This window comes from Gigantopelta aegis, chromosome 4, assembly GCF_016097555.1.
Source record: "Gigantopelta aegis isolate Gae_Host chromosome 4, Gae_host_genome, whole genome shotgun sequence".
NCBI lineage: Eukaryota > Metazoa > Mollusca > Gastropoda > Neomphalida > Peltospiridae > Gigantopelta > Gigantopelta aegis.
In genome coordinates, this window is record NC_054702.1 from 82,738,352 (window position 1) to 82,754,100 (window position 15,749).

The 15,749-nt window shown below is 33.4% G+C and overlaps 1 protein-coding gene across 3 annotated transcripts in view; it reads left to right on the forward strand.

The window, feature by feature from the left end:
- The window catches only part of LOC121371218 (thyroid receptor-interacting protein 11-like), a 73,164-nt gene extending 57,797 nt beyond the window's left edge, over positions 1-15,367 (forward strand). For all 3 annotated transcript variants that reach the window (XM_041496948.1, XM_041496949.1, XM_041496950.1), the window contains 8 exons: positions 326-519; positions 3,673-3,836; positions 4,727-4,830; positions 5,350-5,449; positions 10,365-10,446; positions 11,413-11,527; positions 12,525-12,644; positions 13,034-15,367. In XM_041496948.1, the coding sequence (XP_041352882.1) occupies positions 326-519; positions 3,673-3,836; positions 4,727-4,830; positions 5,350-5,449; positions 10,365-10,446; positions 11,413-11,527; positions 12,525-12,644; positions 13,034-13,387 (1,233 nt within the window). In that variant the 3' untranslated portion in view covers positions 13,388-15,367. The remainder of the gene's footprint in view (positions 1-325; positions 520-3,672; positions 3,837-4,726; positions 4,831-5,349; positions 5,450-10,364; positions 10,447-11,412; positions 11,528-12,524; positions 12,645-13,033) is intronic.
- Positions 15,368-15,749: the final 382 nt, after the last annotated feature.

Genomic DNA, 15,749 nt, shown 5'->3' on the forward strand with positions numbered 1-15,749 from the left:
CAGTAGATTCATTATTTTTAAGACCCTACAAAAGTTTGTTTTAATTTTTTGTTAATTTTCATTTTCGTCTCTGAAACTATGTGTAATGTGTTGGCTGTCATATGCTACATTAATGATTTATGTTAATAAAAGCTACACTTTAGAAAGCTAGCTACAGCACTGTTCCATACTGAGGTTTTTTAAATACTAGATCTTGGATTAATAGCAATGAACTGTAAATTACAAGCTAAAATGTAGAAGATATTTGTGAAAAATGTAAAATCTGTGAGACATTAATTAAAAGTAATATTGTGTATTCGTGATGAATGTAGCCTGTGTGTTACAGATTGAGAAGCTGAAGGATCGGGAACACAAGGTGAATCGTGAACTGGACAGGCTGCGTCAGCATCTCCTGCAGATAGAGGACGCCTACACCCAGGAGGCGCTCGAAGCAGAGGAACGAGAGAAAGATCTGAGGAACAGATTAGCTGTGGCTGAAGAAAAACTGCTTTCCTCTTCAAGTGCAATTGCATATGCTAGGTAGTCTTTTATTTATTGTCTGAACAGGCATCCTTTTTTTTAATTACTGTTGTCATGTTCTTGATGCTTCAGATTTACAAAAGTGGCATTAACTTTGATAAGGATAAACATGGAGTGGCAGCAGCGGATTTCGTCTCTAATTATCTCTGTTGTCTTTAACCCTATGCCCAATGCCATATAGCTATAATGCCTCATTAAATAAAACATGTCTTTCTTTTTGGGGGTAAAACTCATAAAACACAAATCTGTCAGGATTCCTGTATGCAGTGCTTAACTATAACTACTGCCTCTGTATTAAAATATTTGTTACGAGGTAGATACAAGTAGCATACATACATATCTGTCAGGATTCCTGTATGCAGTGCTAAACTATAACTACTGCCTCTGTATCAAAATATTTGTTACGAGGTAGATACAAGTAGCATACATACATATCTGTCAGGATTCCTGTATGCAGTGCTTAACTATAACTACTGCCTCTGTATTAAAATATTTGTTACGAGGTAGATACAAGTAGCATACATACAAATCTGTCAGGATTCCTGTATGCAGTGCTAAACTATAACTACTGCCGCTGTATTAAAATATTTGTTACGAGGTAGATACAAGTAGCATACATACAAATCTGTCAGGATTCCTGTATGCAGTGCTTAACTATAACTACTGCCTCTGTATTAAAATATTTGTTACGAGGTAGATACAAGTAGCATACATACATATCTGTCTGGATTCCTGTATGCAGTGCTTAACTATAACTACTGCCTCTGTATCAAAATATTTGTTACGAGGTAGATACAAGTAGCATACATACATATCTGTCAGGATTCCTGTATGCAGTGCTTAACTATAACTACTGCCGCTGTATTAAAATATTTGTTACGAGGTAGATACAAGTAGCATACATACATATCTGTCAGGATTCCTGTATGCAGTGCTAAACTATAACTACTGCCTCTGTATCAAAATATTTGTTACGAGGTAGATACAAGTAGCATACATACATATCTGTCAGGATTCCTGTATGCAGTGCTTAACTATAACTACTGCCTCTGTATTAAAATATTTGTTACGAGGTAGATACAAGTAGCATACATACAAATCTGTCAGGATTCCTGTATGCAGTGCTAAACTATAACTACTGCCTCTGTATCAAAATATTTGTTACGAGGTAGATACAAGTAGCATACATACATATCTGTCAGGATTCCTGTATGCAGTGCTTAACTATAACTACTGCCTCTGTATTAAAATATTTGTTACGAGGTAGATACAAGTAGCATACATACATATCTGTCAGGATTCCTGTATGCAGTGCTTAACTATAACTACTGCCTCTGTATTAAAATATTTGTTATGAGGCAGATACAAGTAGCATACATACAAATCTGTCAGGATTTCTGTATGCAGTGATTAACTATAACTACTGCCTCTGTATTAAAATATTTGTTACGAGGTAGATACAAGTAGCATACATACATATCTGTCAGGATTCCTGTATGCAGTGCTTAACTATAACTACTGCCTCTGTATCAAAATATTTGTTACGAGGTAGATACAAGTAGCATACATACATATCTGTCAGGATTCCTGTATGCAGTGCTAAACTATAACTACTGCCTCTGTATCAAAATATTTGTTACGAGGTAGATACAAGTAGCATACATACATATCTGTCAGGATTCCTGTATGCAGTGCTTAACTATAACTACTGCCTCTGTATTAAAATATTTGTTACGAGGTAGATACAAGTAGCATACATACAAATCTGTCAGGATTCCTGTATGCAGTGCTTAACTATAACTACTGCCGCTGTATTAAAATATTTGTTACGAGGTAGATACAAGTAGCATACATACATATCTGTCAGGATTCCTGTATGCAGTGCTAAACTATAACTACTGCCTCTGTATCAAAATATTTGTTACGAGGTAGATACAAGTAGCATACATACATATCTGTCAGGATTCCTGTATGCAGTGCTTAACTATAACTACTGCCTCTGTATTAAAATATTTGTTACGAGGTAGATACAAGTAGCATACATACATATCTGTCAGGATTCCTGTATGCAGTGCTTAACTATAACTACTGCCTCTGTATCAAAATATTTGTTACGAGGTAGATACAAGTAGCATACATACATATCTGTCAGGATTCCTGTATGCAGTGCTTAACTATAACTACTGCCTCTGTATCAAAATATTTGTTACGAGGTAGATACAAGTAGCATACATACATATCTGTCAGGATTCCTGTATGCAGTGCTAAACTATAACTACTGCCTCTGTATCAAAATATTTGTTACGAGGTAGATACAAGTAGCATACATACATATCTGTCAGGATTCCTGTATGCAGTGCTTAACTATAACTACTGCCTCTGTATTAAAATATTTGTTACGAGGTAGATACAAGTAGCATACATACATATCTGTCAGGATTCCTGTATGCAGTGCTAAACTATAACTACTGCCTCTGTATCAAAATATTTGTTACGAGGTAGATACAAGTAGCATACATACAAATCTGTCAGGATTCCTGTATGCAGTGCTTAACTATAACTACTGCCTCTGTATCAAAATATTTGTTACGAGGTAGATACAAGTAGCATACATACATATCTGTCAGGATTCCTGTATGCAGTGCTAAACTATAACTACTGCCTCTGTATCAAAATATTTGTTACGAGGTAGATACAAGTAGCATACATACATATCTGTCTGGATTCCTGTATGCAGTGATTAACTATAACTACTGCCTCTGTATCAAAATATTTGTTACGAGGTAGATACAAGTAGCATACATACATATCTGTCCGGATTCCTGTATGCAGTGATTAACTATAACTACTGCCTCTGTATTAAAATATTTGTTACGAGGTAGATACAAGTAGCATACATACATATCTGTCAGGATTCCTGTATGCAGTGCTAAACTATAACTACTGCCTCTGTATCAAAATATTTGTTACGAGGTAGATACAAGTAGCATACATACATATCTGTCCGGATTCCTGTATGCAGTGCTAAACTATAACTACTGCCTCTGTATCAAAATATTTGTTACAAGGTAGATACAAGTGACATACATACATATCTGTCAGGAAACTCTGCATGCAGTGATTAACCACGACTACTGCTTTGTTGTTTGACAGTCAGGCTGCCAGCCAGCAGGTGGAGAGTCTACAGCAGCAGCTGTATTCGGTGAGCAGCCAGCGAGATGCGGCATACTCACAGCTTACCACCATGCAGGATCAGTGTCAGCAGTATTCGGTCTCACTCGCCAACCTCCAGATGGTGCTCGAACAGTTCCAGAAAGGTGCAGTACCAGAGGCAGATCTGGGGGGGGGGGGGCACCCCCTAAATTTTGCGACAGTTCTAATTTTATTATATATTAATTTTCACCCCCCTCCAAACCTCCCCAAAAATTCCCTTGGCATTCCACCTCATGTTATTGCCCCGCCCTCCCCAATGTATTTTCTGGATCTGTCACTAAGTACTCTTCATATCAGGCCTTTAAACATTGTCAGAACAATCATTTCATTCATACAATACTCACATAAATCTAATTTTGTGACCTATTTTTTTTTGTGTGCATTAAATTTAGATCATCATTTACAGGGTTACGCAAAGAGGAAATGGGTTACCTGATTTTACTTTTGTGTAATCCATATGTATATATGGGCTCCATATATTTTCAGTCCTCAGGCCTACATTTTCAACCATTTTGTGTTTAGTTGGTTCAAGTATTTCAACAAGATTTAGTTAAATAAATGAGTTGCAGTTATTTTAATCAGTAACAACTAAATTACCAAATATCTGTAAAGGCTAAATCACCCAATATCGTATTAGTGAACATTATTGCAAACTTCTACTAAAGTCTAAATATAAGGTGTCTGTAAGCTGCATAATTGATCAAAAATATTATTTCAGCTGATCCCATGACTTGAGCTTAATTTTTTTTTTTAGTGTCTGATATAACAATCTCTCTAAAAATTTATGTCGCTAACATATCACTTATTTGGATTTGGCTGAATTTTAAGATTGGTAATATTTTATTATTTACTGTATGTGTTTACATAAATGAGGAACAATAAAGGACCTAATAATGTAAGAAATGCTTTTGATATGCATGCATGATGAACATTTGTTTGGGGTTTTCAATTTTGCTTTATAAAAAACCAAAAAAAACCCACATTTTCCTTACAGAGAAGGACTTACAAGTGGCTACTGAAACGGAGCGATATGTTGCCAAGATCAAATCTTTAACAGACGAAGTCAGTTCTCTTAAAAAGCAACTCCGGGAGACTCAGGTAGATTTTTCTTTTTCATCACAACACTTAAATTCAATACAAAATATCAGACATTAAGAATTATAATTTATTATTTTAAAAATCATTATCTGTACAAAATTATTACATTATTTAATGAAACATGATTCCCTTCAGAGACATTTTAGTCATCTTTGTATTTGGAAAGTAGATGTTACAGATAAGAGTCTTGTATGTAATTATCTAGTTTAGAAAAAAACATGGCTTTGAAAATTAAAAGCAGTATAAATTGTAAGAACACACCCATATTTCAGAAATGACTACTTCAGAGGGTTTGTATTAAAAAAAAAAGAAAAAAAAAGGTTACTAATAATATCATACATAAGGAATTTTACTAATGTAAATCAAGTTGGATTATTTAATTCTAGTTTGGTGGGTAGTAAGTATTAGGAAAAAATGAACACCACTTTAATGGATCCTGTGTGGAACAGTCTTGAGACAAACAGAAATAAAATAAAATTTTTAATAACAAAAATTTAAAGATAATTTCTCTCTTAACAGGCTGAGTTGGAAGAAGCATCGAATGGACTGGAGGCAGCAGCCCGGCTTAGTGAACAGCTGGATCGACGTGAGGAAGCCATTATAGCCCTCAAGGAAGAAGGTAGGTGTTTATGTAGGTCGATGTACTGTTACTTACATAGATGAAATAAGAATCATGATTAGCAATGTTTTGTATGTTGGGACAAAAGTTTGTTTCATTATTGGATGTGTAGCATGTTGGACTGGTAAATACATATTTTAGATCTGGTTGGATTTCGATCATTTATGTTTAATATTAATTAGCATGATTGTATGATTATTTTGTATAGCAAGCCTGTATTTATTAATTTTTGTTTTCCTACTGTTTGTTTTTATAGTAACTACATTTGGTATATTATTTATATTGACTGCCTTTTGGTTAAATGGATCATTTATTATTCACTTTAATTATCGTATCCTTATAATATATTGTAAGACATGTAGTTATATCAAATCCATAGAAATGGTATGGAATATAACAGTATTTTGGTCCATTTCCAAAAATGTGTGTTAGCAGTCATGAATAAATTTGCTTCAGCAGATTCCTAAGTTTGTTTCTTATTCCATTTCTTTAAGGTTTATTTAATCTAAAAACTTTCTTCTTTTTCATTGTTTTCTTAAATTTAAGAGATTTTGCTGGTAGTTAGTGTTATGTATTGTTGTACTGCATGTGTTTTTTGTAATATTAATTTTAAAAAGAAAAAGATCATTCACTGTTCTCAAATCAAAAGGTACAAGTATGTGAAGTTTGCCTTTGTTCTTATTTTTCACATTTTGATTTTTCCTTTGACATAGCTTCAACCTTGATTCATCCTGCTTAAAAATAACTACTTTCTAAGTTTGGTACACACATACACAAACACACGTAGGCCTACAAACATGCACAAATACGCACACGCGCGCACACACAAGCCATATTAAGACAGATATATTCTATACTGATATAAAGTGATGGAAATTTCATTTTTATTAATACATACATTTTAAATAATGAAACCAAGTAGTAACTTTATGCCTTAATATAGATAAAAAAGAATGTTTTGTTTTGGGGGTGGGGTTTTTTCCCCTTCTTTTTTTTTAGGGGGGGATGCTTTTACTGAAGCGATAAATTGACGGATGTGTATCAGAGCAGAGAATTTAGGTTTAAAAAACTAGAGATTCATTCCTTTATTCTACTACTTGCATCCATCACAATATTAACTCTCTCATGAATATCAAGATCAGTATCTTTTTATTAAACAGAGACAATCGTTAATGTTACTTTTTGCTGATAGATTAACGTGGTCCTAATACTTTTTATTCAACAAAACCTGGCTTGCTTTCACATTTTGCTTTCTCTAACCTTTCTTTTCCCTAATTTTCAACTGTTGAGTTGCTAACTGCCCTGTTTGGTGCCGCTTATGTGATTAGTAGAACTGCTTATCTCCCATTTTGGGCTTCCATACTGTAATAATTGCACACAGCATTTTTCTGTTTACAAATGCCGTATTTGATAAAATGGGTTTACTTGCCAAATACAGAATTAGGGTATATTTAACTAAACAAATATGTTATTTATTATAATAAAACGCACTATTATTACTATATTAAAGGCTTTTTTTTAAAATTGGGTTTAAGGCAGGATATTTTCGGAACCTTTATGTAATTTGTATTGTAAATGTTACAGCAGTGTTGCAGGTCGGGTTATGTAAACTTGCACAGGATTTAAGCTGTCATTCATCAAATCACCATGTAAATTAATAATGAATTTGAAAAATATGTTTTATTATTAATTTGTCATAAAGCTCATAGGAAAATCAAAGAAATACAATTCTCTACAAAACTTAAATTTTGTGTTCTATTTTTTGGCTATCAAAAACTTAATTTGTTTGGAGATTTTTTGGCCCAATTTGCCAAATTGCTAATAATTTCTAGAGTCCAGCTTAAACCTGGCTTGCCTGTTGATTGTTCAAAATTATGTGAGTTTAAATATATTCATCTGGACAACATTAAGTTTTTAATTCCATGTTTACTTTTAATTATTGCAAAAGCAGTTCCTTTTTTTTAAATTACAGTGTGCTTTAAAATGTACACTCAGATGTTAAAAGGTTTTTTAATTATTACTATTATTATTCAAGATTAATAACTTGAACAACAAAATTAATATATTTGGATCAGTTTTCAAGGGTGGTACTTTAAACGATCAAATACGGCAATGAAATAAAATAGCTTGCTTTGAGTGTGCACAAAAGTTTTGCTAAGCGACAGGTTTATTGTGGTTTTTAAATCAGTCATTGGTTTGGCAGATTCCTCAATTTTGAACTCTGTTATTCGAACCTGGTTTCCTAATATCAGCTGGTAATCCTGAGTGAGCTAAAACTCGGGATTTCGGTTGATATTGGGCAAACGGGTGAGCAACACACACACTGGGCAGTTTAGCCTCTCTCCATCTCGTCCTGAGTTTCTTCATTTTTGTTTGGACATGCATCATTCTGACACATTTTCATACATCATGTGGTGACCTTTTTATTACAGATGGACACATTTTATAGCGATTCTTCTTATTTTTAATTTATTTCATTTTATTTTATGTTACGGTGTCTTAATGGTATTTACAGATATTTGTAGTGCATGATGGAGATAAAATATACTGTTTAATATTGAATGAACTATTTTATTTTTGTTTGTCAGTCGAGGTATTGTTGAAGTCTTTGCTCACTAGATTTTGTTGTAGTTCTGTGAACTAAAGTCATAGTTGCACTGGCTTGCATGTGTTGACGTTTGTCTAATCTCAGCTGGTAATTCTGAGCTCGGTACGTACATCCTCAAGTTACTAGCCGAGATTACATAAATATCTTACCAACCTGCAGCATGCACTAACACTAACCAGCCAGTTTGGGACAAGCATGCATTTGGTTTTTGATGTTAATGGATTTTTGTTGTCTTGGTGTATGATGGGAACGGATTTTGTCTGGTGTATGATGGGAATGGATTTTTGTTGTCTTGGTGTATGATGGGAATGGATTTTGTCTTTGGTGTATATTGGGAATGGATTTTTGTTGTCTTGGTGTATGATGGGAATGGATTTTGATGTCTTGGTGTATTATGGGAATGGACTTTGTGGTTATGGAGTGTGACGCGAATAGATTATGTTACTTTAATATACAGTGGGAATGGATTTGGAGTTTTGGCATGTTGGTTTTTCAACTACTAGATAGTCACTATACTTGATAACGAAGTACACATATTAGAATATCTTTTTTGACACATATTTTGTTTATGCATGTCTTAATAAAGCATTATACAAATTACAGGTAGTATGATTTGTATTAGAATGTATATTTGCAAAAAGAAAGAAAAAGAAAGTTTCATGAAAATAATGTTTTTACTTACATGAAGAATTCTCTGCAATGATTTTGTAAAATTAATGTGTTCACAGATTGATTGTTGTGAACGACTGAGTCTTACAACAACAAAAAATTCATCACTGTAATGGTTAATTTTGGAAGGTGTACAGTGTCTGTTTTGGGGACACTACAGAGCGTAGCTGTGCTAGTTTTAAGAGAATATTTCAGTGCTTATATGGCTGGTTTGAGTATTTGGAGTACATGGTCTGCAGTTTAGTTTTTGATCCAGAAAGGCTAAATGGTTGTTTAGTACTCACAGGTTCGGTGTTTGGTTGTAAGCAGTGAACAGTTAACCGCATGTGTAAGTATCGGTGTTTGTTTTACGCTTGGTGGCAGACTGAATTAATTGCTAAAACTAACAGTAGTGTAGCTATAATGCTATTTTTACTAACAATTCACCCTAACCATTGAATTTTGTAAAACCAATTAACCTTTATTCAATATTAAAAATGTAGTATTTTACAATAATTTAATAGAAAAACATTAAAATATTTCATACATTTGTTATTTTTATAAATACATCTATTAAATCTGTGTACTTTTATCAGATTAAAATTGTATGCTGTTCCATAAGATAAAATTTACAAAGCTTCTGATTGGTCAGGGGATGGGATGTAGCTTAATGGTAGAGTGCTTACCTGATGAGTGATTGGTCGCAGGATCTATCTCTCTCAAAGGACTTGGAGCTTTTTCCTATTCCAACCTGTGTCCTACGACTGATACATCAATGGTATGTACTGACCAGTATATGGGAGGTGTATATAAAAGATCCTTTCTGTGTGACAGTGGGTTTCCTGTCTGTTGTCCAAATGTCAAAATGTTAGACACCAAAATAATGTTTAAAATGTGCTGAGGTTTTGTTAAATAAATAGTCCTTGCTGATTGCTTAGTTTTGTAATATAGGATTTTAATATCATACTTTTCCACATAATTAAATTCTATACAACACTATTAATTCACATTGTTTTTAACATATGCCACTCAGTATTGGTGAAACATTTTTTTATTTTAGAAATAAATTAGATGCAGCGAGTAGGGTTGTCATAACAAAATGTTCGTATTTTACATTCAACTCGACTTATGTTTTAACATTACTGCGATAGATGTATATCTGAAAGAGGTCATCTATAGTTCATATCACTTATAATGTAATATTTGTATACTGGCCTTTCCTCTTTTACTGTTATCTGTAAACCGGATTGAGATTGAAATGGAAGTAGATTAAGGCATGAGATGTGTTAGATCTGCAGCCTGTGAGTATTACATCAGGTACTGATGGAAAGACAACTCCGTACCTGTTGTAATATTTGTAGGCTGTACATCGCCTGCAGCACCTTGTTTTAGATGTAGTCATTCTGCATGACCATGTCACTGTGTCAGTGTGTCATAACTAACTTGTGTGCAATCGTGCTGCATTGTGTAAGTATTTCACACATTAGAAGAAATCTTTCAGAAATTTGTAACAAAAGTTTATGATTGTATGTTTTACAAACTAGTCTGGAATATGTTGTTTGTAACTGAAATGTTAATTTCAACTATTTGTAATTTTTAAAATTTTAATTTTGACTGGAAGCTCTTTGAGTACTTAATTAAAACAAATTGTGTTTTCAGTTCTGCTGCGTGAGTCTGCTCTCAAAGTGGCAGAAGAAGAAATAAAGAAGCTTACCACCAGCACTGAAGCGAAAATTGACAAGTAAGTTATCTGATATAGAGATGTTTACACACACATTTGTGAGAGCACTATTTGTCATAAATGCAAGTGTATTATCATTTTAAAGACATATGATTGGCTGTTCCTAGGTGATGATCCAGTTACCACAGCAATAACCATCTAATGAAAGAAAGAATGATCAAAACTGATTACACTGTTAAGCTGAAACTGATTGCTCTGTGACGCATAAGTGACTGCAAGCACAATGGCTGTAAATATGTTTTAGTTTGAAAAAAACTTTAAATTTATTTTAAACCCTTATAAATAAGACTTCAAAGTCTAGACTTAAGACTTAACTATATGCCATTAGTTTTGTTGTGGGCTTCGGGAGTAAAGCACCATACTAACTTTCCAACAACTTAAAAGATATACAGAATACTACATGAGTGGCTGTTAGATATCATTTATCTTAGCTCTTAGTGTAATCAAGTCAGATACATTCTTAAACAACAGATTGTAAAAACAATAGTATTTAACAGATACAAAAGCTGTATTCTATTTTTTACATATCCTAAAAAATAAATCAGTTTATCAACAGATTTGCTCCTAAGGATATAAAAATTCCTTGGATATGCTTTTCTGTTTCTGGGAAATTGCATTTAAAGAACCTTGCTGGTCAGTTAAAAAGAGTAGCCAGTATTAACTCTGCTTAGATACACAGGGAACATTTTGTTTTTAAAATCTTGATTAGCGATATTTTTAGTCAATTGAAAATTGATTAGCAATTACTATTTAATGTTTTAAAATTGTGTAGTGATCTCTAAAACTTGTGTAGCAAATTGTGACTCAATACTGAACAAAATGTTCCCTGGTGCTTAGAATGTGTCTAGATTTATAGTATGTTGATGCCTTAATAGCCTCCTATAAAAAAAAAACCTGCAGAGATGTTATTAAACAAATAATCCTTTGATAACAGCATAATTCACTTTTATATTTTGTTGTTTACAGGTTACTAATGAAGAACATGCTCTTGGGCTATTTTACCACACCACAGAACAAACGCAAGGAAGTCTTCCATATGATTGGTAGCATACTAAACTTCACACAAGATGAATTTGAAAAAGTAAGTTACATTTTATCAGAAGCTATATGCTTTTATAAGTATCACTTGGTTTTGGTCTCAAAGGCCTACGGCAAAATATAGGTATTATATGTTCAGTGGTGGTAGTCTATCAGCTCGGAGAGTTTTCATTGGATAGTTCTGAAACTTAGTATAAATATTCTCGGGGACAGTCTTCACAAACTAATAGAGGGGGATATTTGAATTTGTGAATATTTATTAAATTAAAAAAAGTTTAAATAGAAATTTAACATTGAAAATTTAAAAAGTATATTTTCTCCTAGAGTTTTGATTGGATAGTTAAAAAACTTGGTACTATGATTCTCTGGTGCAGTTTTGACAAACTAATACAATTATTTCAGAATTTTAGAATTTTGTTTAATTTTGTTTAATTTAACTAAAAATTAAAATTAGGTGGTCTTTACAAATTAATTATTTATCTACCACTGAAAAAACAACAACAATTAAATAGTGGAGCTCTATAGGCCAATATGCCTTTTGTTTTTTTAAAGTTTGATAATACACCTATAAATAGGGTCTCTAACCTTTGCTGCTGGTTTTCCATACTCCAAGTGTTACAATCCGCATACAAGGAAAGAAGGAAATGTTTTATTTAACAACGCACTCAACACATTTCATTTACGGTTATATGGCGTCAGCGATATGGTTAAGGACCACACAGGTATTGAGAGTGGAAACCTGCTGTCGCCACTTCATGGGCTTCTCTTTTCGATTAGCAGCAAGGGATCTTTTATATGCATCATTTCACAGACAAGATAGTACATACCACAGCCTTTGTTACTCCAGTTGTGGAGCACTGGCTGGAACGAGAATCTGCATACAACTGACATCTGATAACTGATGATTAAATATAATGTGCTGTGGTGTCGTTAAAGAGACCATTCATACTCTTACCATGTTGTTAATGCTGTGTTTTATTTCTCTTGTGAATAAGATGCATATTTTTGTATAAATGTGTGTCATTTACTTTATATTTTAGGTTGATAGCATTGGCAAACAAGGATGGGTTTCTGGGTTTCTACATTTAGGAACTGGGTCTGCTCGCACAACTCCACCCACCACACCTGTCCGACAGATTCAAAGTCCGGGTTTCAATCAGGTGGGTTAACACGGATAGTTTCACTTTGTTTTTTTATTGAATGTGATTTATTCATATTTCAACATAAGAGGGAATCTGTCAGTCATTGAATCAAGTTTAATAATATACAACCACTAAAAATATAAATAAATTTGTTTGAAATAGTTAGTAAATGAAGTCTTGTGTGATTATGTTTGATCATGTATTTTGTTCCATTTATTTTCATATATTTACTTTTGTTTGACATCCAATAACTTATATATTTTTTATGATGGGATGTTGTTAAACATACATTCATTCATTCATTCATTCATTCATATATTATCTCAACCAAAAATATAAGTTTACATCTGGTTAAGTTTCCTCAAATGCTTATACTTGCCATAACTGAAATCTTCCTCACCTTTCAGTCTTTCTCTCAGCTGTTTGTCAAGTTTTTGGAGAGAGAATCGTCTCCACCGCTCCCACCCGTCCGCCTCCCTGCCGAGGACATGGCTCGAGAACTGCAGGAAAAGCACAAAGAGAAGGAAGCCCACAAGCCTGCATTTAACCCTTTCACTGCTCCGCGACACGTCTCCATGCCACTGCACGTGGGACACCAAGCGTCCACACCAACGTCACACATTCTCATGGCTAGCGGCACACCATCGGCTCTGCCACTGTTCCAGCCAATGTCAGAGGAGTCCATAAGTCGGTCGAGTTCTGGTCGATCAACCCCTCAGAATGCCAGTGCAATTCTGAAAGACGTCTTGGGATCGAGATGATGACCCATGAATCAGTCTTTATTTATGCAAAAATAAATAAACTATATTCAAAATTTAATGTACAGTTGTCTCTGTTTTAGACCAGATTCAAGGGTGTCTGACAAAATGAACTTGGGTACACTGCGTCTCATTAGACAAACAATTATTTAAGCTGTTGCCACTGAATGGGACTATATGATCATGCCAGGTTACACAAAAATCTGGTTTACACAGGTGCTGGTTTGGACAGGGTGCACTGTATTTGAAATGTAATGCATTTTAATGTACATTATTGTAAATAGCAGAGTATCTGGGTATGCATGGGTATAAAAGTTCACTTCTTTATGCAATAATGGATTGTGGCATATAGCAATGGTGGATACAGGCAAACCTTCAATGAAAAAAAAACCCTTGTTTTACACCTGGCTGTAAAGGGCATTTGAGATTTATTTGTTTGACAGCTGTTTTTAAAATACAAAAAGATGTTTACTCATATAGTCTAGTTTTTTGGGGTACTTTATGGACAGTTTGATGTTACATGGTAATGTAAGTGAACTAAAGTACTATTTATTTATTGAGTAACTTATTTCAGGGATTGATGGTATATTTAATGTGTCGGTGATCATGTTGATCCATGTCTTTTTGTCAAAAAATATAAAGGTTTAGCATGGTAAATTGTATATTGTGGAATACATTATGATGGCAGTTTGATAGTTGGACAATTGCTGTATATATTTGGATAACCGGTTTATTTATTGAAACTTAAGCTGTTCACTTATTGTTTTAATTCCAAGTTTAATAATATATACCATAAGTTACTGTGTATAAGCTTTTCAATAAGTTTTCAATATTCAAACGTCAACATGGTGACAACGAATTTCCAAATTGATTTTAAAAAATATATTGTACAGATATTTATGTAATAATCATAATATACCAAATATTACATTTATATTAAACTTGTAACTGTGACTGCTTGATATTTTGTATGGCCTTCACTTTCAAAAGAATTATTGACATTGTAGTAATTTATATTTAACAAAATCGTAGAACGACATCTGTCAGTTATATTTAATTAAACAAGAAACAATTCAAATTTTCAAATGTTTTACCAAAATGATACCCAGAAGACTTACCTTTTTTGGATTTTAAATTGGCTCAAAAAATCTTGATGTAAAACATTGCAAGAAACACAAAAATGTTTGTTAAAAGAATTCTTGAGACATCAAAATTGAGGATTCAATCACATTACATATAACACAATAAAAAGTTTGAGAATCAGTTTAGAGTGTTTCAGCCAGAGGTGGTGGTACTGGTATCTTGAATAACATCTCTCTGCTATGGGCAAGACTGTAATCCAGTACTAGTTGTCCTTAAAACTTAACATCCACTACATCATGGTGCCATCAAAATGAGTGCCTTGCCTTGAGGACAGCTTGATGGGCCTACATTTGACATGTCCATTACCAATCCTGTGAATTTGGTGCTGGTCAACATGGTTGCTATTAAAACATTCAGACATGTTTCATTACAATCCTTGATAAGAATAAATTTGAATAGTTTTTATATGTGGATAAAATAGAATCATCAGTGGTCATGGTAAAGCATTGCAGTCACAGAGTAAAACTATGTCAAACATTGGACAAAGGAATTTACTGTACCAACTGTAATCATGTTCTATTTGTAAATTTATGTTAAAAGAACTGGCAGCCATTTTATGAAATGTTCATGTTTGGTATTGTACTGTTTATGTCTCATTATCTTAGGTTTTAATTATTAAGATAGCACATGTGTACAATTAGTTGCAATATTGATGTTGTTTGGTGCCCTATAAACCATCGTTTCTGTATTTAAAACAAATGTATATAGCATGTGTTTTTGCCAAAATATGGCTACCAAATTGAGGGTTACAGCAGTTTAAACCAGTCCATCATAACTATCATATTTGTGATTATTGGGTGAATGTTTGAAATTTGTTAAATAAATATTATTTTACAATCATACAAGTATCGTCTTATTTATTAAACAGTATTGTCTTTTGGCCTGCCTTCTTCCGATACATCCAGCTAGTGCACCATGACCGATACATTAAAGGCTGTGGTATGTGCTATCCTGTCTGTGGGATTGTGCATATAAAAGATCCCTTGCTGCTAATCGAAGAGTAGCCCATGAAGTAAAATGTGTTGAATGCATTGTTAAATAAAACATTTCTTTCTTTTGATACATGAACTTCGAAATGTGTAATGGATAATGTACGAGGTGGTGTAGATTCATGAAAAATAATTCATAAACCATGTTTGAGCAAGTTGATTCTTTTTCATGAATCTACACAGTGCATATTTTCCAACTTAATACATTATTCATTATAAAAACATGCGACTGC